This window comes from Chinchilla lanigera, unplaced genomic scaffold (genome assembly GCF_000276665.1).
Source record: "Chinchilla lanigera isolate Chin_1 unplaced genomic scaffold, ChiLan1.0 scaffold00023, whole genome shotgun sequence".
In the NCBI taxonomy this organism is placed as follows: Eukaryota; Metazoa; Chordata; class Mammalia; order Rodentia; family Chinchillidae; genus Chinchilla; species Chinchilla lanigera.
In genome coordinates, this window is record NW_004955424.1 from 11,526,057 (window position 1) to 11,553,930 (window position 27,874).

At 43.2% G+C, this 27,874-nt stretch overlaps 2 protein-coding genes across 6 annotated transcripts in view; one reads left to right on the forward strand and one right to left on the reverse strand.

The window, feature by feature from the left end:
* Positions 1-11,085, forward strand: part of Slc4a5 (solute carrier family 4 (sodium bicarbonate cotransporter), member 5) — a 111,122-nt gene extending 100,037 nt beyond the window's left edge. For all 5 annotated transcript variants that reach the window (XM_005385521.2, XM_005385522.2, XM_005385520.2 and 2 more), the window contains 5 exons: positions 1,998-2,066; positions 2,759-2,932; positions 4,353-4,505; positions 7,140-7,207; positions 9,111-11,085. In XM_005385521.2, the coding sequence (XP_005385578.1) occupies positions 1,998-2,066; positions 2,759-2,932; positions 4,353-4,505; positions 7,140-7,207; positions 9,111-9,276 (630 nt within the window). In that variant the 3' untranslated portion in view covers positions 9,277-11,085. The remainder of the gene's footprint in view (positions 1-1,997; positions 2,067-2,758; positions 2,933-4,352; positions 4,506-7,139; positions 7,208-9,110) is intronic.
* Positions 11,086-12,287: 1,202 nt separating this feature from the next.
* Positions 12,288-24,063, reverse strand: Mthfd2 (methylenetetrahydrofolate dehydrogenase (NADP+ dependent) 2, methenyltetrahydrofolate cyclohydrolase). Its single transcript, XM_005385524.2, has 8 exons — positions 23,919-24,063; positions 18,842-19,026; positions 17,529-17,651; positions 16,957-17,109; positions 16,435-16,542; positions 15,199-15,291; positions 14,181-14,306; positions 12,288-13,506 (listed from the first exon to the last, which is right to left on the reverse strand). Exons 1-8 carry the CDS (start codon positions 24,017-24,019, stop codon positions 13,343-13,345), a joined length of 1,053 nt encoding a protein of 350 aa, XP_005385581.1. The 5' UTR covers positions 24,020-24,063; the 3' UTR covers positions 12,288-13,342.
* Between the last annotated feature and the right edge of the window lie 3,811 nt (positions 24,064-27,874).

Consider the following 27,874-nt stretch of genomic DNA (forward strand, 5'->3'; position numbering starts at 1 on the left):
CAGTTTTAACAACCTGACAGATGTTGCTAAAGATGTTATTCCACTATACTATGAGTATCAAGTATCCCCCCCCATAAGAATCAGTAAATAGTTGTATTGATTTTACACCGTATTCAGTGCTAATCTTCAGACTTTCCAGAACCAATCTGCAAATATTTGGTTATCTTGTCAAATGAAGGCACAGAGGGATGCAGTAGCCACAGATGTAACGGGCAGCATGAACGACTTATCCACTCAATCCTGTAGATTTGCCACTCTATCCCAAGGCTGTGAAGGTTTGTTTTGCTTTTTGTTTGCACTTCGCTACAGTTCTTTAGGACTGCCTCTGAGGAGTCAGAAACTCCCTACCCAGGCCCCCTGTGACCCGCGGGGTTTCAGCCTCAAACTACATAAGAAGGCTATAATCATTATTGACTGCTTTAACTATTTAACTATTAAAACAAACATGGAAGGTAATGTTTTGCCACTTTTTATGTTTCATTAATATTTGAAAAGAGCCTGTTCTTGGAGATCCATAGAAGATTTGTGCTGATTAATCTGAAATTCCAGGTCATAGCCCCATCACTGGGATGAGTGCGATGTCCTAGCCTTTTGGGGTTTGCTGGGAAAGCTGCAAAGGACAAGATGAGGACAATTTCCTTGGCTTCCTAATGCGATGACGTAATAATCGGTGACTGGCAATTATAAATCATCTAATACTTAATCCAGCTCTCAAATTTGATGTGATTTTTGCACTCATTAGGGCAAAAGTGGAATTGTAAGTGATTTTAAATTTGAGTTGCTCTAAGTTGTAGCTAAATTTTTTACTCAAGATTTAATTTCTCAATTGCTCCCGCACCTTGAGGGTAATTAGGACAGTGTTTTTTGAAGTTTTTACCTTGATTCATAATTACGCAAAAATATCATAAGCTAACGGAATGATAAAAGGGTCATATCATTTCCTATTAAACTTTTAGTTTAAGGGACTGTAGTGTAACTCAATAGTAGAACACTTGCCCAGTATGTTCAAGGCTCTGGTTTTGATCCCCAGTACTCCCTAGATACATAAATGACGTTTTAGTTCAAATGTCTTGGGTTAAAATTTACAGTGCACAGGTCCAAGTCATGCTTTGTATTTAAAAATGAATGCAGTCTAACTTACCTTAAAAGAGAGGTTATTTACTTGGTTGGATGTGCTGACATTCATAAATGCTACCTACAAGTTGGACAGCCACATTCGCCTGGTTCTTTGTGCTTGCCAGTGTTCTACCCAGAGCCAGGCGGCCCCTGGGCACAGTGGTACATATCGGATAACTGGCAAGGAAGAAGATAAAGGAGCAGAAAAACAGCTTAGACAGACAGAGGAGAAATGCCGCTGAGGCTTTCAAGGTTTGGGAGATGACTGTAGTACACTATGAATGATACCCAATTTTTGAAAAAGCAAACAACTGGCTGGTGTGCATGTTTGGAAGGAAGATTTGTTGATGATTATTCATGGTCAGTTTATATATTTTTCTTTTGACTTCTTTTTTAATCTGATGCGCATGACGGGTGATTTTAAGTGTCCTGGATATTCCCTCTGATGTAGGTCAGCTCACTAAAAGCTGCCGGTTCCTAACAGGCTCAGGTAGGCCTGGAGGAGGCCTCAGCTGAGCCTGGAGGTGGGAAGGGGCTGGCGGCAATAAGCATAGCACAGTCTGTGGAGCTTTCTCATCTTCCAGAAGGAGGGTCTTCCGCCAAGCCGTGTGGCTTCCACAGAACTGGGAGAGGGCCCAGGCTGGGAGCAGCTGTGTGCTCCGCTGGCCACTCCTGCTAGAGGAGGGAGCAGTGGCCCCTGAGTGGCCCTCGTTTCCCACCCCACCCACTCACTGCCTCCACCTCTGCTCTCAGGCCTCAGTTGCTTCAGGCGTCCAGCTCCCCCGCTGCCTCTGTGGTTGGCAAACACCTTTATCTAGATCAGGGTGGTAAGGTCCCCGCCCCAGGCAGAGACCCAATCCAGAACTCTGCTTTCATTTCAGTACATCCCCATGCCGGTTCTGTACGGAGTGTTCCTCTACATGGGTGTGGCCTCCCTGAATGGCATCCAGGTGAGGCTGTCCCCTCCCCAGCTGCTGTGACCCTCCATGAGCATTCCACGTGTAGTTGTAACCAAGAAAATGTTTGCTTTCCCAATTCAATAAAAGAACCATAGTAATGATGGTGCCATCATTTACTACGTGCCAGGCAAAGTAGCTCTACTAGGCACTTTACAGGTGTCTAATCTGTACAGTCAGGTTCCCAGTGCACCAGTGGGGAAGCTCAGGCTCAGAATTCAAAACCCAAATCAGGGCTGGGGATTTAGCTCAGCGGCAAAGGCGCTTTCCTGGCAAGCGCAAGGTCGTGAGTTCAGTTCCTGGTACCGGAGAAAAACCAAAAAAAAAAACCAACCCAAATCAAGCTCACTCCAAAGGGCATTTTGCCATACTTCCTCAGGCAACTCTGCAGAAGAAAATATTGTATTCTATATCTACCACAAAAATCCCAGGACTTCTTGGATAGTTTGTGTTCAGTTGCATTTTCTTGGAATATGGGCCGTGTTCATTTTGAGACCATCTCCAGGGCCTCTCCCCTCATCTGGGGCTAAGGACCCCTTCTCCCATATTATATGTCTGCCCTGCTATTACTCTCTCTCTTTTTCTCTGAGACCCCACCAAGGCACCCCTTCTAGTCCCAGGCCCCAGCAGGCCTGCCGCCCCCAGGGTCCTGGCTGCCTAGTTGAGACCCGCACTCTCCTCACCAGTTCTGGGAACGCTGCAAGCTCTTCCTGATGCCCGCCAAGCACCAGCCAGACCACGCCTTCCTGCGCCATGTACCCCTGCGCCGCATCCACCTCTTCACCCTGGTGCAGATCCTCTGCCTCGCTGTCCTCTGGATCCTCAAGTCCACTGTGGCCGCCATCATTTTCCCGGTCATGGTAAGGCAGGCATGGGCCTCCCCTCCTGTTCAGCAGGGTGGTGTGGACAGGTGTCTGCTGGGAGGCCCAGCAACCTGGCCTTATCTTCCATCCCCTCTGCCTTCTCCCCACTGATGACCTGGCTCTGTCCGGTTGAAGAAACAGACACAGACCAAGTTGTGAGGTCTGGCCAGATGCTGTGCGGTGGGAATGGACAGGAGGGCAGGGTAAAGAATTTCTGGGTGTCACATAGACCTGCAGGCATGACCCGCATGCTGAGCTCGGCAAAGCCGGCCAAACTCCTGGGCTGGAGAAGGGGATGTGAAGATGGGACTGGAGATTCCCTACTGCCAGCACTCACTTAGACCTCAGAAGGGGATGCATACTAAGTATAAATCTTCTCACCAGGCACAGTAGCTGAATTTGAAAAGATAAAGGGGATGAGGACTAGGCTCACAGACGAAGAACCTCAAAACCTAATGACAGTATGAAATTTGAGCTGGGGAGATGTGTATAAGAGTTCTTTGAACATTCTTAAAATTCTTATGGAAGCTTGAAGTTATTCCATAATTTTAAAAAGGGTATAAAAAGCCAAAAATGTGTTGCATTTGACCCCCTAAATAATCCTATGGGAGGGAAGCGGGCCCAGTCCATGTTAGAGGACCAGAGCATGGGGCCTAATGCCCCCTGATTACCTGCAGGCCTCGGTAAGGTCTTCACATGTGTGCTCTTGGAAGGGCCCTACTCAGTGGTTCTTGACTCTAGCTGCTTTTAAGAAGCAACACAGATCGATTAAATCAGAATCTCTTGGAAAAGCACAGGCTTTGGTATTTTGGGTAAGTCTGCAGGTGAATGTAAGTCTGCAGCCAGAGCTGAGAATCGGCACGCCTTGGAAAGGGAAGTGGATCCTCCCCAACAGGGTCCTCCTAGGCTTTAGAGAGGAGGAAGGGAAGGATAATAATAGTTAAATTTTGTATTTACTGAGCACTGTTCCAGTTGGCCTACACCAGCTCCTGGAGTACTGATGTTCACTCTCTCTTACGGATGAGAAGGATGAGGCTCAGAAAGATCAGTGAGCAACTCAGGTTACAACCAGGACAGTGCAGAGCATTGTCCCCATTCATTTTTTGAAAATAATGTTTCTAAGTGGAGGCAGGAGGATCATTGCAAATTTGAGCTCAAGCTGAACTACATAGCCAAAAAAGAAAGAAAGAATGAATGAATGAATAAATTGGGGTTCTGAGGAAAGAATTGGGGTTCTGAGGAACCGAGAGGGAGTGGGAGGTGAACAATGGCATGTGGGGACTTCAGAATGACCCTAAAGACACTGACCACAAGAGGACCTGCCACAGGAAAACCATGCTGAGGGAGAAAACTTTCTAACCCATACTTTTCTCTGGACTCCCACAAAACTTTAGCCTTCTCTGTCTTCCCTTCACAGATCCTGGGCCTCATCCTTGTTCGAAGGCTGCTGGACTTCGTCTTCTCCCAGCATGATCTGGCTTGGATCGACAACATCCTCCCAGAGAAGGAGAAAAAGGAGGCAGACAAAAAGAAGAAAAGGAAAGGGGCCCCTGAGGACAGTGATGAGGAGGTGGGAGAGGAAGTGAGGCTTGGGCAGAGCGGGAGATTGAGAGAGCTCCCCTCCTCTTGTACCTGGGCCAGGGAGGAGTGGCTTCTCAGGGGTCCTGCAGCAACGTGTGAACCCCGTCCAGGATGAGCTGAGGCTTCTGCTGGTCTTGGTCTGAGCTGCTCGGAGCTCACGTGCTCCTGACGCTCTTCATGGTGGGCCTCCCTGTCCAGGAAACAGTTGATTGGCCAAGCCCACTCTCTCATTTGTGTGGGTTCTTGGGGCCATTTTCAACAGCAGCACTGGTCCCTGAAGGAATGGGACAGGAGATGGCTCCAACATGAAAGCAGATATAGAGAATACTTCCAAATAAGGAGCAGGCCTGGGGGAAGTGGTGTGACGGGGACTTACAGATAGCCTGGGCTGCGGGACAGGCAGGAAGGGCTGGGTGCAAACTTTGCTGGGCACTGTCTGGAGGGTAGTGTGGATGGAAGTGGGAAGAGGCAAGTGGTCTCACGGCAGGGAGAATGGCTTTATTTCCCAGAAACTGGGACTGCCTGGTTGCGCCATCTACCCCTTTTTTCTCCTATGCTTCTTTAGCATCCCACCCCGAAAACAGTTAGGGAATCAACAGACAAGGAGCCAGTCCAAAAGTTATAGTATATCTCAGAATGTTAGGCAGAAAGGCCGTCTGGTTCAAGTGTTTATAAGAAATGAGGACACGGATGGTATTAAGAAAAACTTCCTTGACCTTGACTCTGATTTCTCCCTGAGCTGCCACGCCGTCTCCTAACGCTGTGCTAGGCTCCCACTTTCCCAGTTTGACCCAGACTTACAACCCTTCTCTACTTTGTCTTGTTCTCCTAGCAGTCTTGCCCTTTGCAAATGAAAGCTGCTCACAGACTCCCAGGGTTGGGACCCTTGCTGACTGGTTGGTGGTGATGAAGCTATCCTCCGATGGTAGTGATTGGCCACAATATCCCCCTGGTCTTTAATTGCTGTCCTTTTCCTGGAAGGAGAGAGTACTATAATTCATTCATATATATTTTTTGTAGATAATTTACAAAGGCAGACTCTAAAACCGTAGACAGAGTCCAAATATTTCTGAAGATAAATACTTCTTTTTCACTGGTTCATTTGAATGGCTCCCATGTGCCTGGAACTATTTTGATGTTGAGAAAGAAATATCTCTTAGATTATGTGATAAATTCAATAAGAATGGGATTCTGTTTATGCAAATTCATTTTACATGTCTTCATAGCCACACAGCTATTATGTGGTTCATTCCCAAACCACTGGTGACGTGACAGATGAATCTGAGGAGTGACATTCCTAGAGGAGTTCTTTCCTATCTAGAACTTGGGTTAACTATGCCTGTTTCCTCTCAGTGGGCCCCAGAATGTTTGCAGGAACCAACCCCCCAGTTTAGCCTGGAGGTGAAGAAGACGGTGGTTTGCACACTGTGGATATATGAATTTTCTAACTTGGCAAGAAAGCCAAAGTGCTTGCCTTGGTGTGTTCATCAGCTTTTCCCACTGTTTTTCTCCAGCCCCAGTTCCCTCCTCCCTCAGTTATAAAGATCCCCATGGAAAATGTCCCATCAGATCCCCAAAATGGTATCCACTGCATTGCCAGTAAGTAAAGCACATGGTGTCTCTCCCTTCCTCCTCAGTATTACTAATCCTCCCTCTGTAACTCAGGGAGATCCTGTGCTAGACAGAGATCAAAGAGAACTGGGCCATGAGGGTTGGGGCTCCATCCAGATGGAAACCCCAAAGCAACACCCTATAGATTCTTCTCACCAACCTTCACTTTAATTTAGCCCCAACCCCTCATTCCTGCCCTTGCTCTGGTGCCCGTGGCACCCCCTGGCCCTTTGCCCCATAGTTCAGGCTATATTGGTCCAAACATGTCCCCCAGTCACTCATGTTTTCCAGGGGTTGTCGAAATGATTGTGAACTCAGATCAGAGCCAAGCTTTCCCCCTAGAGAAATGGGCATCTGGATGACAAGTTGGAACTGAAGGTCCTGGTCTGGTCTGTGTGACTCACAAGCCCTCTGCATATGTGGAAAGGGAGCTGCCTGGAGGAGTCAGGCATTGCTTACGACTCGTGAGAGTCTGTGGCTGCTCTAATACCTCCCAGCTTGTGGATGAGCCTGTCACCAGCACCACAGTCTGTCCTGGGAATCTTCAAAAAAAAAATTCCAGCACAAGTCCAGACCCGGATGTTACTGCAACAGGACTTTCTATTGCCCTCAAAGACAGAGATTAGAGATGGGTCACCAGGAGATCCCACCAGTACCATCAAGCGCCCCTGAGGACTTCCTGTCACCACCCTCTATCCTAGAGCATCATGATCTTTTCAAGTTCCTCCTTCTCGTGCCCAACTCCCTCTAGTCTCTTCCTTCATTCTTTCATTCCCTGCCTCCTCGTACCTCGCTCACTCCCAACCCAGCCAAGCGCCCTTTGTGTCAAGCTTTGAGCCAGAAGCCACTCTGCTCTGAAGGCCCCAGCATTCCTTCCTCTTAGTGTTGCTAAAGGGTTAGAGAATAGAACAGAAAAGACAAGAGATGGTGGGGGAGATACTGGAGAACTAGGATGATCTCCAGGATACTACTCAGACCTGTTTCAGCTCTGATATTTTAATTTTCCCACCAGGAAAAAGATCTTCCAGTTGGAGTTACTCATTCTGATGCAGCTTTCAGTGGCTCAGAACTGGATCGAAGGTAAAGGCTGTTAGGTGGACTTGTTGGATTTTACATTCGTGACTAAGCAATGACCAGCACTGGCATTTCCAGGCTAGCTGATATCTCAGTAGAAAGCCTTCTTACCCCACCACTGGGAGACCAAGGCTGGCCAGTCTGATTAGTAGAGCCGAGTGACAAATAAGTCTCCTCCTCACTGACATCAACAATGTAGTTACCACACACAAAGGCATTCAACGTTAGAAAAGGAAATTATTGCAAAATATTACAAAGAACGTTGAAAGCAACTATTTAAAAGAGAAAACAACATAGAAGAAAACCACATAACTTAAGTATATATTGGTGAAAGCCAGGAAAAATGCATACTGAGGATCAACACACCAAGTACTCTAATACTTCATGGAATACAATCACCATAGAGTTAATTATCAATGGCCAGAAAGGTTATTAAGGAAAACTGACTAAAAACCAAAGATTATGTGGGGTAAGAAGGATTCAGGTCCCAGGTGCCAGGAGCCTTCAGGCCAATAATGTGACGTACTGATGTTCTTGATGAGAAGCCACCCATGAAAAAAAATGGTACTAGTTGAGTACACAAAGGGACTCAAAAGTTAGGAATTCAGAAGTAAGAAATTCCTGGTCTCTTATCACTGCGGAAGCTGGTGGGGGCAGTCCCACACCTCACTGTGTGCCCTAGAATAAACAGAAGTCACTTGGTCCTAGATCCAAATTCATAGGAGCACAGGCTACCCCGAGACTAGTGACATAAATCTTCAGACTTAGATGGCATTCACCCAAGAGTTTTTCAGGTTCTCCTGAATTTATGATCTCCTGCTGTTACAATGCCAGAGTGAGTAAACTTATCACCAGTTGAACCCTCCCTGAGCTGCAGGCCCAAGGATACCCAAGCCTAGAAGTGTCACAAGTTGAATTATGTTCCTTCTCCTCCCACATCTCCAGCCAGGGTTCTTATGGCCTTAATGCCGCTGATCTTTATATAAATACCCATTAGGAGAAAAATACTTTGTCTATTTAATTTATTTTTATTTAAAAAATAACCTACATTATATCAGATCTCTCATGGCCCTAGTTTCAGGCAGTGGAGAGAGAATTTGGACCAGAACACAGCATTTCCAAAATCCTGTTAACTTACACACAGCCCTAGGACAAGATCAGAAATGCAGGAAATTTGGTAACTAGAAATGATACTACCCAACTACATGGATATTTTACCAAATCTATGAAAATACTAGATAGAAGTAACGATCACTAAGTAGCAGAATTTCGCCTCAGTGAACAAAATGCCTCAGCAACATGATCTAGTTTAACAAAGATTATGCATCCAGGACCTTCCAGACCTGAGCTTGATCCCTGGAGATGTAGAAGGACATGTAAACACAGACACGGAGCGCTGGGTACAAGAACAATAACAGGCACACAGTAGAGAAAGGTCAGTGATGTAAGGGAGGGAGTCACCGTCTCCGGAGAATCTAGAACAGATCAGTAGGATCCTGCCAGATGGACAGAATGGGCAGAGCTAAGGAGGAAAGCATATTTTAGATAGGGAGGACAGCCCTGAAACGCAAATACAGGGGTGGATGGGCATCAACCGAGGGGTGTAGGCAGGAATTCAAGCAGAGAAGTCCTCCTTGCTATGCTAAGGAGCTTGGGTTCCGTCCTTTGAACAACAACCTCATTTGTGATTTAGCAAGTTGCTTTGGCAGTGATTCAAAAATAGGCTGAGACACAGCCAGACCAGTTCAATGACTGGCCAAAGCCCGTCTGATCAGACACTTTCTTCCTGTGACGCATTAAGAGTTCATAAGCAAGGCAGAACTACTTGCAATAGAGTCCTGCTCTGGGCATTGTGGTTAAAACACTGCAAAAACTAATCATTCTTCTGTCCCACTCTTCTCTTGTTCAGCATCACCCTGCACTTCAAAATCTCCTGTCCAGCCTCACCTGCTTTCAACTACTCACGGAACCCCATCTTCATGGTGCCACAGGTGAAGATAGAGATGGAGTCTGACTACGACTTCACAGATGTGGATGAGTACGCCAGAGAGGCCGACGGGGAGACCACCCTCTAGGATGACGCGGCTTCCCCCAGACTGGGGACAGGGTGAGGCCTGATACGGTCAGTTTGAGTCTGGCTCACCCTTAACTTCTCCGTGCCTGTGTCCTTACTTACCAAATGGGGCAGGTCCTTTTGGCTAATAGAAAACTGGAGACCTTTCAGTGAAAAGTGTTCCTTAGATGCAAAGCTCTCCCCTTCCCTTTGTAGTTATTATAAAATACAGAAAGCTAAATGTCATACCTTATTTTCAAATGCAGTCCAGCTAGAAATTACATTTCTTTTGAAATGCAAAAGCGTGTATTTGCCAAAATCTTAACTAACATACATGGGCAATAGTTAATTTATACTTAAAACAAATATCATTTAAAATTTTTAAATACAAGTCAAGATGGTTTGAGAGAACTCAAAACACTCCCACAGCCAGGTGTGGTGGCACACACCTGCAGTCCCAGCACTTGGGGTGTTGAGGCCAGGCTGAGCTGTATAATGACACTCTGTCTCAAAAACACAAAACCAAACTCATATCAATAGACCAATGTTGAAATATGTTTTGCAAATTTGCATATTAAGAAAGGCTGAGAAGGTTCCATCTCTTCTTTTCACCTCATTCTGCTAAGTCTGAACCATCTACATTATGGGGCCTTCACTAGAAATGGGACTGAAGTTATTCCAGAATGAAAAGCTAGTCCTAAAAGTCTGAGGGAATGTTTTGAAAATAAAATCATCCTTATTAAAGTCAAATCTCAATCTACATGTTAGATAAACAAAATGACCCTTTCAATTTATATCAGATTTTTCACACCTGGAATCAAATTTCTCCTTGCATTTGGGTAGGTCCTTCCTGCAGGTTTCCAGTGACTGATACCCAAAGTTAAACCTCCATTCACATGAACATGACACGTTAGGCAGCTGACATTGTAGAAGATTGTAACTTTGCAATGTTAATCACAGTAGTACTTTAAAGTAATGATTGGAAGCAATCTGGGTAGATTCAAACCAGCTATTCATGAAGCAAACCCTCTCCCCATGAAAGATTAGACATTATTTTCAATCCACATTTAGTTAGACCAAACTATGTTTATGTAACACCTGTTATTGCCCAATAGCCACAAAACATCTAATATTTCCTTTCTCTGAAACTGTGGATTTGAATCTTGAGTAAATCACATTGCTTAGTCACTATATTTACTCAAGATAATGATACACTGTTTCATTTTTTAAAAAAAAGACAAATGACACTAGATCATTAATACCTCGGATATAAGAACAGGTAATTGCCTCTGTAATCTTTAGAGCCTAACAGTACCTGGTCCATAAAACGTTCTCAAGAGTTCATGAAATTTAATCTCAGAGCTCTGTTCCAAGGGTTATTGCCAAGAGGTAAAGCTCTAAGCCTCTGTCACTCCCAATAGCAGAATCACTTCATGTTCACTAATCCAAAACTTCTCAAATTTAAGTATACATTCTTTATCTTCCCCTGCACTAATGTAGGGAAAGCTAACAATCTCCCCTGAACATTTGTTTTAAAGCCTGGCTGACTTGGAATAGGACTTTGTCCAGATTGTAGAAATGTTATGTGGATTCAGGAGTAAATGTGCTTGGGTTAATTAGACTGGAAAACTGCAATGTTAGTTTTTTGTTGTTGTAAATTGATCTGTGTAATTTTTAACTGATATATCATTTATATTTTGTATATACACAAGCATTTTAATTTCAGTGGCTGTTACCAGGGTGACATATTGTTACTTCTCCATGCAGTAAGCCAGTAATTTTTTCCATGTTTAATGTAACTATAATTCAATAAAAATTAATTGTCCACTCATCTTTTTGTTTCATAACGTAGGTTAGGTGAGCCGGTGTGGCATATAGACATGAGCTGTACCTCATAAAAACGTCCAGCAGACTTGACTTCCCGAAGAGTAAAGCCAGCTGGCAGAGGTACAAGGAAGGAACAGGTCAACCTCCCGATGGTTTTTGTTTGTTTGTTTCTGCCTCAAGCTGCCAAGAGCAGAAGCTATTTCTTTCTGTACGAAGCCCAGATACACAGCTTTGGTTGAGAATACATAAGGACCTATCCCAGCCTCAAGATATGCACAAGAAACACCTTCCAACCCGTCAGAGCAAACTCATAAACACTCGTGAGCATATATACACACAGGAGAGATATACAAAGCATTACTGAAAAAAATGTTTAAATTTTTAAAAATTTATTACGTAAAAGACACACCGCCATTAACTCCCCTCAAAAATACCCCCCTTACACACACACACACACACCAAACACAGATATCCCATCATTCTTGCTACTTTCTGAAGCAGTTCTGGAAGTCCTCTTTTTGTTGTACTGCTGTGGCTGCCTGGATGTGCTGATAAGAGTCAAAATGTTTCCATTTATGGTCATTTTGACTTTAAGAGCCAGAAGTTGCATGGTGCCAGATCCAGTGAATAAGGCGAATGAGGACACATCATCATGTTTTTACAGGCCTGCCTTTCTGTTGGCTATGGCAGCAGCATTCACCATATTTTGACTACACTTTATAAAGACACACAGAAAAGTCCTTCCAGAACTGCTTCAGAAAGTGACAGGAACAATGGGAAAAGTGCATTCAAAATGGGGGGAGGTACTGGGGGACAGTTAATGCCAATGTGTCTTTCACTGTAATACATTTTAATGAACTTCCTATATTTTGATCACATCTTGCATATATTGATTGTAGTATATGTGTTGAGAACTTGGCAAGGGGAAAATCCTTTGTGGATACCTTGCAGCAATTTGTAAATTGAATGCATGGTTTAAAAAATACTCAGAATCACTTAAAGAAATCTTAAGAGATTAAGTTCCTAGCTTGGCACTTCGTATTGGGATACGAAAGGACCAGCCTGGTTTCACCATAGCTCTGTAAACCAATGTGTTTAAGGTTATAGGTTGGGTGTTACCAAATGTCTAATAATAACTAGATTATACCCAACAAGGAAAAATTAGGTGATAAGAAAGATAACAGGAAGACACAGCATTTCAGAAACTCATTTCACACCAGACAGATATGTTTTATTTAAAAAACAAAACCAAAAAACAACCCTTTATCAGAAAGTCTAATTAAATTCAATATTAACTCACGCTCTTAAAAATCTTTCAGGAAAGCCAACAGGGTACACGAAAAGAAAAAAGCAGGCAGCTGCTGACAATTCTTTGGTGGAAAAATAAGTTGCACACTTATTATACAAGCTGCCCTAATGATTATCAAGCCCAAGTTTTGTTTTTCAAAAATAGGTTTCCAGGTATGCCGAAGAAACCACACAGACACCCCTAACAATACAAAAACTAAACAATGAAGTTTAAGGATGTAGCAAAAGCCAAATACGACAATACACACAAATAATTTACAAAACAAGCCTTTCAATCCTAGAAAACTAAAATGGGGAGAACTCACTGAAAGGTAACATACACAAAATGGGAGCAGCAGCAAATGGAACGACCCTGAACATTTCCCCAATGACTAAGCCACAAAAAGACAACCAGTAACATGTAGTTTTTCCTTTTTCCTCAGCCAATTCCGTTCTTTTCAGATAAACTTGGTTACCAATCAGTATGTACAGAAGTTAGTTTTCTTCCTCTACGTAATTACCACCATTTCTTCCTTTTCACCTTTTTCCTGGTTTTCTCTAGCAACATTTTTCCTTTGGTTTGACCAGCTGATCTCATAAGGCTCAGAACCTAAAATGAGTATCAACTCTTATTGGAATAGCACTTGGGAAATGCAATTCTAGAAAAGGCAAATTTTTAACTTAAGTGGCTTGATGAAGTTATGCATCCATTCTCAATGTGACAGTGTCTCCCATGTTAATCAGTAAGTTAATGGCTTCTCTCTGCTGGATCACATGACCCAGCATGAGCCCGGAGTGCTCCTGGTGAATCCCGAAAAGCCATGTGCACACACAACCACCCACTTAAGCGTTCAATAAATACGAAGCATATTTAAAACCATTTCAGCAGAATAAATAAAAGTCTTGCATTTCTATTGGCCTGCTTTGCTTCCTGGCTGGCTTGAAGTACTGTTCATGGCACGGCAGACAGACAGTTAATTGGTGGCTACTCCAAGCTCTTTAGACTTCAGCACTTCCCGCTCTTCGGACCTCAGCACTTTTTTTGCAGCAATAACTGTATTCTTCATTAGCATGGCCACTGTCATGGGACCGACGCCCCCAGGGACTGGAGTGATGTAACTGGCTTTCTTCTTGACTTCTGCATAGAAACAAGATAGTCTGCTTCAGTTATGGCAAAGGACATGCACATATATGTACTTTAGCGTGTTAAAAAAGAACCATGCAAAGAAAAAGCAATAAATGAGCATCTTTGTTAACCTCAAACTCAATTAAAAAACACATCTATATAACTCGAGAGTAAAAGTTTTTGAACACACTAATAAAATACACCTATAATATGCAGTTGTTTAATATATATCTAATAACCTAACAGTTTACCAGCCATAATTTCCTTACATAGGAGGTATAACACTAATATAGTAAGCATTATCTCTATACACACATATTTAAAATATTGTAAGTATAGTTTGCCCAAAGCACCAAGCAAAGTAATTTCTAGAAAGGAAAACTAACATTTTTATTTAACCTGATTTTTTTGGGGGGGTGGGTGGTATCGGTAATCAAACTCAGGACCTCGCACTTGCCAGGCAGGCACTGTGCCACTGAGCTATATCCCTTGCCCTTAGCCTGATCCTAAGAGGAAAATACTTGGATAGCTAGATTTGGGTCTGAGTGCTTTAAGAGACAGAAAGCTAGATGTATGATTATCAGTGCAAAATTTAGATAAATATCTTACTGAAAGGAGATCTGTCCTAAATGTCTGCTCAACATAGTATTTACTAATATATATTTTTAAACAATTACACCATATACCTTCAAAATCCACATCTCCAACCAACTTGGGCTTAGACGTGATAGGATCTTGAATTCTGTTTATTCCTACATCGATGACTGCTGCTCCCTCCTTGATCATATCTGCTGTGATCAGATTCGGAATACCTGGCAATGGAGACAGGAATGACCAATTTAGTACCAAAAAGAAGCTTCCAGCTGCATGTGGTGACATGCTTATAATCCCAGCACTCTGTGAAGCGGAGGCAGGACAGCAAGGTAAAGCTGACCTGAGTAATTTAGCAAGACTCTGTCTCGAAAACAAAAGCAAAGGCTGGGGATGTAGCTCAGGGTGAAATCCCCAGGTTCAATCTCTAGTACAAAAAAAAAGCCAGGTATGGTGATGCATGCCTGTAATCCTAGCACTCAGGAGGCTGAGACAGGAGAATCATGGTGAGTTGGAGGCCAGCCTGGGCTATACTGAATTCAAGATCAGCCTAAGCCTACCTCAAAAATACAAAACAAAATATCCACTGGTCAGATTGTTGTCTTTCAATTTCCTGAAATAACTAATTACCATGTTTTATAAAAACCTATATAGGTGAAAGTGATGGCACATGCCTGTAATCCCAGCAAACTGGAAGGGTGAGGCAGGAGGATCTCAAGCTTGAGCCCACCCTTGGCAATTTAGTAATTTAAAGATAGCCTGATTTAAAAGATTAAACAAGGGTTGGGGATGTAGCTCAGTACCAAGGCTCTGGGTTTAATCCCCAGTACTAAAAAACAAAACAAAACAAAACAAAAAAAACCTATGAAAAATATTAACCAAGAAACCATTTAAATTTCATGTGGCAAATGGAAGTATTTTGAGGTGTTAGGAATAACCTGCACCTATGTAGTCTATAACGGAATGTCACAAGCAGTATTCCCACACGTTTATGCGCATTACAGATAGCTCAAAGAATTGTTACTAGGGGCGAAATGAACGGAATGGCACTGAAGAGGTACAAGCTCACTCTTCTGAACTGAAGTCTTTCCACTCCCCTCCCTGAGTTCTTACCTGCGGCAGATACTACAATATCTGCAAGAATTGTGTGCTTCTTCAGTTGTTCTTTAGGAGTGTAGCGATGTGATATTGTAACAGTGGCATCGCCTATGCAGAAAGAAATAAATACATGTTTTAGTTCTGAATCAAAGCAAATAACTTAAATGGAATCACATCCCCAACCCTTGTTTAAGCTGGGATTAGTTCTCAACTATTATAGAAACCCAACATCTCTGAAAAATAATTGATTTACTGCTCATGCCATATTTTCTGGACAGTTAACTGTCATTCATTTTTTAAGTTAATATTCAAGATAGCTTTTACCCATTGCGTCTGCCTGCATCCTTTGAAGTTATATATAATTAAATTTATTTCTTATCATATTCCTCTTCCTATTTCATAGCCTGCCAAGAATTTTAACTTTTTTAATCCCAACGCTCGGGAAGCTAAGGCAGGAGGATTGCTGTAAGTTCAAGGCCGGCCTGAGCAACACAGTGATTGTAAGGCCGGTCTGAACTACACAGCAAGACCATTCTCAAAAAAAAATTTTATACCTTTTTAAAGCTAAGTATCACTAGAAACACTCATTTTCTTCAAGTGTGCCACAAGATACCTGAAAATAGTTTTGCTCTTCTGATATAACCATATAAAGGCATTATTAAAATAATTATGTGGTATGTGCATGTACCAACTCTCCATGATGAATGTAATCATTTTGTCCTGCATGCATGTCCTAGTAAAAATAAAAATTTAAAAAACGATATGTAATAAGTGATTTATAAGACTTTTTCGGGGCTGGGGATTTAACTCAGCGGCAAAGCGCCTGCCAGGCAAGCGCAAGGTCGTGAGTTCGGTTCCCGGTACCGGAAGAAAAGACAAAAAAAAAAAAAAAAGACTTTTTCTTAGGCAGATCACAGTAACAGAAAGTGGCATGTTAACTGCAGCATCAAGTCAACCCTTTACAGCAGCCTCCATCTTTTTCCACCAAATGACACAGAACAGGATACTCACTTCAAATAAGAACTGCTTCTTAGCCTCAATTCATGCTTTACTCAAAACTCAAATTTATTTCTGAGGCTATTTCTATAGCAAATGAACAGTAAATGCTTTGATGATGAGTACAGCTGCTGTACAAAGGTTACTCTCTGAGTAACTTAAATGGAATCACAACCAATAAACATATCGCAAAGTCACCGTGATACACTTCCTCCACACGGGGAGAAGACATTGTTCTGAAAGCAGTTTCCTTACCTCCAGGACGTTCGTGCGCCCCGTCTGTGTGCAGTAACATTGCAATGGGCATTCCAACATTTTTTGACCTTCCAGCCACCACCACATTCTTTCCTAGGGTGGGAATGCCTATGGAAAAAACAAACAAACAAGCAAAATATATATATGTACACACACACACACACACACACACACACACACACACACACGAGCACATGCACGTTTGCATTTTAAAAAGCAGTGTCACTCTTATAATGAATGCTAAAAGAAGTCAGATGACCTCAGTGGGGTGGGGTTCCACTTTTCAGTACTGTAGCAATTTTTACAACTTGTGAACATAGATTGAATATTCCTTACTTGAAATATTTGGGACCAGAAGTGTTTCAGATTTCAGACAGTTTCAGATTTGGGGATATGTGTATAGACTTTACCAGTAAAGCATCCCTAATCCAAACATCAACAAGGCTCAAAGCTCCTCAGGGATGCTCGACTTGTACTGCCTTTGTAATAATGAACACAGACACAGTTCTGGGCTATACCTACCAGTTCGCTTAATTATTTCCCATACACCCCATGGGGTAGCTGGCAACATGGAATACTGGTCCAAACACATTCGCCCCACATTAATTACATGAAAGCCATCAACGTCCTTGTCTGGAGAAACAGCATTGCAGATCCTCCTCTCATCAATATGCTCTGAAAAAGAAATTAGAGCAGTGGCCTTAATCACTGTTAGTTACCCAGTTAGAGGCACATGACTCCAGCTCATGTGGTTTGTGATGCAAATGTACTCCCCTTCCAGACTTGCCTCCCTGATGTACTTCTTCATCTGCACAGAATGAACTCACATTAAGCAAAGCCCAATGCCAATATCAAAGCCAATGTCCTCTTCTTCCACAGCTGCTCTCCACTGTCCTTTGTATCCAGATCTCAATATCAAACTAGGGGTCAACAGGTATTCTGAGTAAGCCTGTCCCATTTCTAACAAAATATTCAAGCTTTTGAGTTTGCCTTGCCTTTCAGCAAACCCTGCTAAAGGAAGGGTCAGGTGTAGAAAGTAGCCAGGTCCCCCCACTGCTCAGGAATCAGTGTAACTGGTGAAGACCAACACTCACCTGGGAGAGGCAGCTGAACAAGGAGGCCATCTACATTTTCATCATTATTGAGCTTATTGATCAAATTCAACAGCTCTTCCTCTGAAATTGAAGCTGGTTTCACAATGGTCTCGCTGTTGATTCCTATTATAAAAAAATATGGAGGTACTGAATGAACACTGCTGCAGATTGTAATCACTGTCCCCACTCTGGTAGCTGAAAACCTGACCTGCCTACAAGGAACCTGAAAAACTAACTTCACAAATAAAATATAGGAGACAAGCTCAACACTTTCCATTCATTATTCTACATAGTCCTTATTTTTTTTTTTTTTTTTGGTTTTTCTCCGGTACCAGGAACTGAACTCACGACCTTGCGCTTGCCAGGCAGGCGCTTTTTGCCGCTGAGCTAAATCCCCAGCCCCCTCTACATAGTCCTTATTAACCTTGTTTTACAAACGAGGAAAGTAAGGCTCAGACAGATTACAAAGCCAGTCGGTGACACAATCTTTCTCGTTCCAAAGTTCCTGTTCTTTCCACTGCATCACACTAACTCTCAATGTTTTTTTTTTTTAAAAAACGGTCATCATTTCTATGTTCCAGAGGTTTCTAGAGGTTTTCAGCTCCAAGGACAGGAGGCGCCAGTTCTCAGTGATCAAGAATAGAATAAACCAAGTGCTCAGGGGCAAGGAACTCTGAGCAGCCACAGCAGAAGCGAGGTGCACTGGTGCCCAGACCACTGAGCCACACAAGTGGGCAGGGGCACATCTAGACTGCAGTCACATGACACTTTGCAACCAGACCTACGAACCTCCCCTCACCCACACCCGACCAAACCACTTCTAACTGTATGTATGATTAGCTTTGGAAACAATCAGTGATGAAATCGAAAGTGATTTCCCAGAAGTCAGTCATTTCCTTCCAATCTATGACCGTTTAACCACATCACTGAGGTCCCCTAACATCCTAGCTCAATCTTCTGCCCAGCCCTTTACTGCTTTACAATGCAAACACCCAAGTCAGAGACTCTCAGTATTACTCAAGGAAAGCCCATGTGTTCAAGGTCAGCTGTGAAATGTTAAGGCTCAGAACAGAATTTAGCTTATATTCCAGATGACACCCAGGAAGCCATCCAGCGTCTTCCTCCCCTATTCTGTAAGCTTCCCCAGCAGACAGGCTCTAATGTCCTCATGACAGAGACTTGGACACAGTTCAGTCACATTAGCCCTCTCTGCTAGAGTTTTCTAATCAGAAAAATAAGTCAGAAATTACAGTGGAGTTGGCGTCAGGCTAACCTCAAGTGAACAGTGGTGGGGGGCCGATGGTGACGCTTACCCACATCTGCAGCCGCCCTGGTTTTGTTGAGAACATACGAGTGACTTGCAGGATTCTCGCCAACCAGTACCACGCTTAGGTGTGGCCGCTTGTTGCCTGCGGCCACCCACTCTTCCACCTCCTGCCGCACCTCCTGTTTGATCTGCTGGGCCAGTTTCCTTCCAGAAATGACTACAGCTTCATTTCTGCAGAAGGCAACAGTCACAAAACCAAATAGCTTGGATTTCTGTAAAAAATAAAGCTCAAACTACAGAGTTGTTATTAAACACCAAAAAATTTAAAGTTTAGATAAAAATACATAGTGCCTAATCTGAGGGGCAACTCAGGGACAGATTGATTGACAGATTGATTTTCAGTAACGGGGATTGAACCAGGGCCTTTGCACTGAGATATAGCCCTGGCCCTTTTATCTATGTATTTATTTGTTTATTTATGTATGTATTTATTTAGAGACAGGATCTCGCTAAGTCACTGATTTGCCCAAGCTAGGTTTGAACTTTCGATCCTCCTGCCTCAGGTCCCATAGTGCTGGAATTAGAGGTGTGTACCACGTCTGCCCTGGGGGTGTTATATTAGTCTAGGGTCTTAGTGGTATGTTGGTGCCTTCTGATCGTTGCCAAAGGTTTTCCATGTTTCAATCTACATTTCTTTGACCCTTTAACATTATGGGGTTTAAAGTGTTTTCTGAAAACTTACGTGCCACTTGTAGTTTGTGTTTTACCCAGTCATGTTGCAAATTGTTTCCCCGTTAGTCCACTGGTTTTTTATTTTCATGGTGCTTTAAATACAGTTGTCCTCACTTTCTATGGGGCATGAGTTGCAGAATCCCCTCCTCACCTACAGATGCTCAGACCCCCTCATATAAGATGTAGTAGTGCATATAAGATGCACAGCTCCTCCATACTTTAAATCATCTCCAAATTACTTATAATACCTAATATAATACAAATCCAGGTAAATACCTGTTAAGCAGTGTTATGAAAAAAATGACAAGGAAAAATAAGTCTGCATGTTCAGTATAGATGGAATTTCCCCTTAATTTCCATCTACAGTTGGTTATAAATCTGACTACATATAAGTTATGTCATGTAGTTAGAGCAATGAATACTACGTTTTTAGGTCAAACCTAAAAATGCCTACTGCTGCGAACAGCCCTTGTGAGGAAGACTATCCTGGTAAGAGGGGAGGGTCCTCCTCCCAGGTGGCAGTGCTCTCTACCCCAGGACCCCACAGTCCACCCATAGTTCACAGACCAACAGCCTGCACCTGTGCCAAGGACAATTCCCCAGCTGGCCAGGGGTCCAGCTAGTGCAAAAGCTTAGCCCCTCAGGGGCCATGGAGGTAAATGGACTGGTAAGAGATCCTCCTGGGGGTGCTTCAAGCTGGAGCCACAGAGGATCTGTTGATGAGAGCAGCAGAGGAAAGAACCAGGAAGAAACAGAGATGGGAGAACAGCAGTCACATAGAGAGATGATTAGGGCAAAGGGTCAGAGGACTGCTGTTGGGAGTGGGGCAGCAAAAAAACCCAGGATCTAGGAACCTCCAGTTCCCACAACTCTGTCCCTGGCTTTGCAAAACTGTCTCCTTCCAAAGAGAACTGGTTAAGAAGCAGTTTCTGGGGCTTATGGAGACAAAAATGTGAAGATTACTAGTTCTTGTTTCCATACATGTCCTTGCAGCAAAGTGTCATTATAGAAAAAAATCTGCCCTCAGACAAAAAGTCGTGTAAAAACTTATTTTTCCCTTTAGGCCTCTGTCTTATGAGCACTGCTCCAACTTCAAAACCAATGGAATGTCCATTTCCCTTAGAGCACAGGTTCAGTTCTCAGAGACCACATCAGTACTAGACACTGCCTATGATTGCACAAGATTAATTCTCAACATCATCTCTACTTAAAATGGAATTTCAAAGTTTTAACCTTTAAGTTTTCAGTGCCTGCTTTTTCTTCCACTATGATCAAAATACTACTTTAAACCAAGTCTCAATGCCTTAAACATCATCAAAAAATCTGTATCTATGGGGCTGGGGATTTAGCTCAGCCTGCCCGGCAAGCGCAAGGTTGTGAGTTTGAATCCCAGTACTGGAGAAAAACAAAAACCAAAAAACAAAACAAAAAAAATCTGCACTTAAAGTTTATATTAATCTATAATGTACCTTGTGAGATATTAAGATCTTCTGATTTTTAGCAAACTACTTTTATGCACATTTTATATAGTGATACTATCAAGGCACAAAATATATACTAGCATTTAATGTACACTTAAGGTCCACTACAGAAATGAAAATGTCAATATTTACAAATCCATTTTGCAACTAGCATTGAAGAGGACTTCATTAAAAGAGTTTTGCTGACTCACAAACACCCGTGGTAATATTCCTGATCTCTATTAGTACCTGGAGTAGCCACCTTCGACCAAAATACATTCCCAACTCCAGAATACTACAGGGTAAAAGACTGCTTAAACAAAGGCTTAAGAAAGTCATTTGTACTGAATAAAGTAACGATATAAAGTGCCAGGTAAACATGCTCCATAAAGTTAATTTCTCATTCTTCTCTTGGTTATTTATACATATATGCTTAATATATAATGGATATACTTACATACAATCATAAGTAATCAACACACACTCAGTGAGAACTTAGCTTGCACTTCATTAAAAAGTTTCTTTTGAAAGCAGTAAACTCAGAGAAAACGGTAGCAGCCCACTTGGATTAAAATTTATAATACTAAAGTCGAGAACACAGGGTTCTGAGAGAAGTCAGTGTTCCAAGTTCCAATCTTTGCTTCCAAAGGCAGGTTCTGGATGTTATGCCAATTTGCTTTTTAAAAAGTCAAAGAGTAACACAAGCTAAAAACAGAATTACAATGTAATGAAGATTTTTCATGATATAACTGGATTTTATCCCTCCTCTGCTTCCCACAACTTTACCGAAGTTGAAACCCACTAACTTCCTATCATCTCTTTTGCCAAATAGCAAATAAAGTCAGTGCTACCCCAAAATAAATAGGGAACTGGGAAACTCAGCTCAGTCCCATGGGAAATCCAAAAATTATAACTCTAAGACTCATTTAGGAATTTAGATGCTTTTATAGATGTATTTAGAAAACTTTCCACTAAAATAATAAATCAACAGACTAAAAAGAAGTCAAGAGGTCTGTTCCAGTAAAATTTGAAACTAAACTCCAAGTCAGCAGAACTTCAAATTTCTCTAAACCCAAAAGTTTAGTAATTTTCCATTAAAAACTAACATCAGGGCATTTTACACCTCACAATCAACTTGTTTTGGGAAGAGCTGTGTTATCTACTAATTAATTTAACCAGTAATGGGTGAAAAAAGACCCAAAGGAGAATGGAACTAACATCTATTAAACAGTAGGTCTTTTACCAAGACTTTTACATACAGTACTCTCCCTTACTTTGGGCTACTATAATAACTCTGCTATACAGAAGAGGAAACTAAAGACGACAGAAATAAGAACGTAAGCATCTGCCTCCAAAGTCCATTTCCCCCTATTCGCCTGTCTCCTAGGCTACAGCAACTATAAGGCTTGTGTTCCTGAAACCCTGCAACAGCAAGGCAGGGGCACTGTAAATACAGCACCACGCGCTCAGCACAGACAATGTGGATTACCTTCAGAGACGTGGAGTCTACCTGTACGTTCAGAAAGATAAGTGAAAGAACATCTACATATAAACGAACTGGTCTAGTTTTTTAGGTCATGAATTAGAGGCTCTTCATAAATATCTTTTCAATCAGAAAAGTCTATAAAAGCCTGGTCCACAGGCACATGCAGCCAGCACTCCTAGGGCTAAGGGAACAACATATGGAAGGAAAGACAAAGCTGCAAAGGTAGGCCAGGGCCGGACCTAGGAAAGCCTTGGCTGTCCCAAGTCGCAAGTGGCCCTTCTGAAACTCACTAACACACGTTCTGAAACCCACACTCTGCTTCAACAAGCCATGCCTTGGAAATGTCCTCGGTGGTGGGGCTGGTGCGAGTTTACTGGGACTTGAACCCACGGCCTGAGCAACATACCCATCCCTTTTTGTTTTTGAGACAGGGTTCCACTAAAGAGCTAAACAGCCCAGCGGGGGACCTTGCAATGCAAAGCCTCTAAAGGTTGACAGCAAAGAGGGTGCACATGTGGTGGGGAGATCCTAGCCACCCTCTGCCTCCAAGCCTCTTCAACCTAGGTTTAGGAATGAAAGTTTGAAGTCTAGAAAGATCATGAAAAATCAAACTACTTTTCTAAAGAAATCCAAATAGGGCTTTCCCTGTCTTCCTCCCTGGTATTTACGTTTTCACTATTTTTTTTTTTTAATTGTGGTAAAACAGACCTAATATGAAATGTACCATCGTGACCACTTTTAAGTATACAGCATGATATTAAATGCATTCATAATGTTGTGCAACCATCACCGTTACCCATCTCCAGAACTCATCTTGTAAAACCGTGACTATTCACGAAACAATGCTCCTCACTCTCTCCCTCCCTCCAGTCTCCGGCAACCTCGGGATATTTATCACCTCAAATTACCCAGCCTGGGAATTACCCAGGGACCACTTTAATTTCATTCCCCGGAGGGGAAGGAGCAGCCCCGAACGCAGGACGAGCCACACCCACCTCGGGAGGTGGAGGGAAGTGCGGTACCCGCGAGCAAGCCGGCGCGGAGATTTCATCAGACTGCACCGACTCGGGCCGCCGCTAGGGTCCCGGCAAAGGATGGCTCGCCGAAGGCTGCTCCCCCGGAATCCCTCCGGAGCCCGCCCAAGGGTCTGCCGCTTTCCCCAGGACCCGGCATCATAGGTGGGGCGGCCCGCAGGCTCTGGCCCGTAGCCTTCCCGTTTTCTCACGCAAATGAGCGCGCCCCGGAGCCGCGCTGAGTCTTCGCTCCGCGTGGCCGGCTGCGGCCGCACTCGGCGACACGCGTCGTCCCGCCACACCTCTCTCCGGGCCACCGCCGCCGGGGAGATGCTGCGGAAGCGCGTCCCCCGGCGCCCCTCGCCAGCCCGGGAGGCCCTCGTCCTCCGTTACCCGGGCTTTCGGCTCTGCTCAGCTTCCAGACCCACTTACCGAGCTGTGGAGAGATGGAAAGGGCGACGGCGAAGATAGCAGCTGTGCGTCGGCCTCAGCAGCCGAGCGGCCAAAGTGGACAGGAGAGAGCTTGCAGCCATCGCCGCGCCGGTGCCGGAGCCCTGAGACAAACGCGCGCGCGGGCAGCGGAGTTATACCGCCGCGGAGTGGCAGACCCCACCTGCCACCGGCATCCATTGGTCCACCTAGCTGTCCGTCGGCCCTGCCGGAGCTGAGAAAGCCAATCGGTTGTCCTCATTAAACGTAAGCGAAGTCCGATAGAGCGCTGCTTGCGATTGGAGCAAGAAGAGCCAGCCTCGAGGCTGGAAGGCCCGAAGGCCTCGGCTGCAAGTTCTGATTGGCTGAGGCAGTCAAGCCCCTGTCTGACGTACTTGGTATCACGGAAGCCGGGCGACAGCAGTCCAAGTTCATTCATTCATTAAACAAATGTCTGAGCGCCTACTATGTGCCAGGCAGTGGAAAGGCGCCCTAAAGGTGTGGATAGACAGGTAGATAGAATACCAACGAAAAAATGTAGCTCGAGTTAGAAAATCACCATTTGGCAAAATCAGAGTAAAAAATTAATTTTTGAAATCTTCAATGGATATGAAAACAATTGGGTGAAAGTTGGACAAAAAACAAAAAAGATATTTACATATGGATTTGCCGGCTCTAGCAAATAAAAATACAAGATTCCCAATTTAATTAGAATTTTTGATGAATAGTTTTGGGAGGTCATACTTTAAAACATATTTATTATTTATCTGGAATTCAAATTCTTGGCTTCTCGTGTTTTATCTGACAGCTCTCTTGCGTAGTTTCAAGGTATCGCTCTAATAAAATACTTGGTAACAAAAACTAAGTGATTTAATGAAGCAATATTCTTAAATCAACTGGTATCCTAAAATGCGTTGCTAATTTCTTGTTTTCACATTGACAAGAGAGATCACAGAGCTGACATGTAGCATTGTCCAGGGGGAAAACCTACTCCTGAAATTTCATAATATCCTAGAAGATCTTAGTCTAATCATGAGGAAATATCAGACAGGCTCAAACTGAGAAGTATTCTATGAGATAAATCATTTGTACTCTTTGAAAATGTCAAGATGATAAAAAAAAACAAAGAATAAAGAGCTGTTCTAGATTAAAGGAGTTTAGTATGACAAATGGATGTAATATGTGATTCCGGACTCCACCCCACATCCGTATATGTATACTTTTTGTTTTTCTCTTTTGCTATAAAATGGCATTGTGGGAAAATTGGCAATATATGAATAAAGTCTGTAATTAGTTACTAACATTATGTTGATGTTATTTTTCCTATTCAGCTACTTAGCTAATCATATTGTTGAATTAAGAAGACTTACACTATTTGGTTTTAGAGATAAAGAGACATAATGCCTGCACCTGACTTTCAAATGGTCCATAAAAAAAGGGAGGGATATGGATGTAATTGTTTGCTAGGGATACAATAACAAAATACCACACACTAAATGGCTTAAACAACAGAAATCTATTTTCTCACAGTTCCAGAGGCTAGAGCTACAAGATCAAGATGTTGATAGGGTGGGTTTCTGCTGAGAACCCTGTTCTTCGCTTGAAGTTGGATGCTTGCTTGCTGTGCTATAGGCTTTTCTCTGGGTGCCTGCATCCCTGTGCACACCCCTCTGTGTGTGTGTGTGTGTGTGTGTGTGTGTGTGTGTGTGTGTGTGCATGTCTATGTCTGTGTCTGTATGTTGTAATCTCCTCTGCTTATAAATCAGATTGTATTAGAGCTCACCCTGATGGCTTTATTTTAACTTTATTGTTTTAAGGCCCTGACTTTAAATGCAATCGCTGTAAGGTTAGGGTTCCAACAGTGAATTTTGGGAATAACACAAGTCAGTGTATAACAACATGTGTACATAAAGAAGGCCTGTCAAAAAAATGGCAAATGCAAGATAGTAACTGTGGGAAAGCTGGAAGAAGAATATATCAGTATTTTTTTTGGATCTTTCCTGCCACATTTCTATATGTCTGAAGTTATTTCAAATTTTTTAAAGTAATATTTTTGTTCTCAAGGGGCTTGGGGTAAGGCAAATATACAGTGAACAAAAGAAAAGAATGAGAAAAGGAATATGCTACTGATAATTCTCATGATAGCAGATTTGAAAAGACTGTATGAGTCAGAGCATGGCCCAAAGGTTACATGACAAAGCGAAGTGATTCCAAGAACCAGTTCAGTTTTCAGCATGCAGTGGTGAGGAGGCATCTTAGGACCACCTGGGCTTGCAACTGTGACTGTGAAGAAAGAAAGGAAAACAGAAAGATACTGCTTTCCATGTACTTACTTTTAGAGGCAGAGTGTCACTCTGTAGTTCAGACTGCCCTTGAACTTGCAGAAATCCTCCTACCTCAGCCTTCCAAGTGCTAAGATTACAGGCATGTTGCACTATGACTGGCTAGGCCCTATTTTCAAGAAGCCTGACCTTACCTTGCAGCAAAGTTTTGGAAATTCTCTTTTCTCAAAGCATTAACTTTGTTGTTTGCTTGTTTGTTTGTTTGGTTGGTTGGTTGGTTGGTTTTTTTGACACAGGGTCTCACTATGTAGTGCAGGATGGCTTTGAACTCACTACGTAGCCCTGGCTGGCCTTGAACTCATAGTGATTCTTCTGCTTCAGCCTCCCAACTGCTTGGATTGCAGGTGTGCACCACCAACCTGGCCCAAACGTTAACTCTTAAGAGTGAAACTATGTGTGCTGGGCATGGTGGTACACCTTAATCTGAGGACTTAGGAGGCTGAGGCAGGATGATCACTGCAACTTTGAGGCCAGCATGGACTACATAGTGAGTTCAGAGCCAACTTGAACTGTACAGGTAGACTGTCTCAAAAAACAAAACAAAACAAAAAGTGAAACTATGTGTGAACGTTATTATATATTTTAATATGCTTAACAAAGGGGCTTGCTGCTATGTTCCCCACAGTATTACAGTGAAATTGCATTTGTGCAAAATACCCCCCCAAGTTTTAATCCAAATTCTGTGGATGGAGGTGCTCAGGCCCCTTTATAGCCAGCTGCAACCTTTCTTTCTGCCTGCTTTTGTTGCTTGACCCACCACAGAGAATGTCCTGTCCTTTCCTAGTGTTTTGTTGCATTGTTTTCTCTGCTACCTCTCCCTCAAGGCTATACCCCCAGGCTGCCGGGCTCACAGGCCTCCACACCCAGATTTTCACTAGATGTCCATACTCTCTACCCAAAATAGTTGTCAATTTTATCTATCTCTCTCCCCACTGACTTGGTCCTGGTCACCTCCATCTCCTGCCCAGACAAATACAATGATCTCTTAACTGATTCAGCTTTTTCCCCCCACTTCATTTAGTTATTTATTTGGTCTTTTTGAGACAGGCTCTCACTATGTAGTTCAGGCTGGCCTCAAACTCATGGCTATGCTCCTGCCCTAGGCTCCCAGTTGCTGGGATTACAAGTCTGTGCCACTTTGCTGGGCTGCAAACTGACATGAAGAAGGAAAGTGATCTATCTGCCCAGGGTCATACTGCTACCCAGGATCCGTGCAGAGATTTGACCCTGGGCATTTCAGTGATAGCATGTAAGCCTGTGATCACTGCACCACAGTGCTCAGTGGTTCAGCTTCTGAAAGAGTAGATGGCATCATCTTCTGAAACCCTTCCAGTTGTTGGCCATCTTCTTTCACACAGGCCAAGATTCTTAGCAGTTGGTTTCATCTCCCTTCACTTTCTCCTTTGCCTGTCACATTCTGTCACACCGGGTGCCTGATCTCAGTAAGCTCCTGCTTGCTTCAAGGCCTTTGCACACCCTATTGAGTCCAAGCAGAGCTTCTCTCGCTTTATTTGGCTAACTCATCTTCTGGGGACCTAGCTTAGATAACATCTGAACTCCTCAGTCTCTCTCTCTCTCTCTCTCTCTCTCTCTCTCTCTCTCTCTCTCTCTCTCTCT

Excerpts from the sequence above, each read along its gene's own strand:
- Mthfd2 (XM_005385524.2), bottom strand. The coding sequence starts at position 24,019 with ATGGCTGCAAGCTCTCTCCTGTCCACTTTGGCCGCTCGGCTGCTGAGG. Across the intron at positions 15,292-16,434 it reads GGCGCACGAACGTCCTGGAG|GCGATGCCACTGTTACAATA; the intron begins GTAAGGAAACTG and ends CTTTCTGCATAG. Across the intron at positions 13,507-14,180 it reads TGGAGATGTGGATTTTGAAG|AAGTCAAGAAGAAAGCCAGT; the intron begins GTATATGGTGTA and ends GTTTCTATGCAG.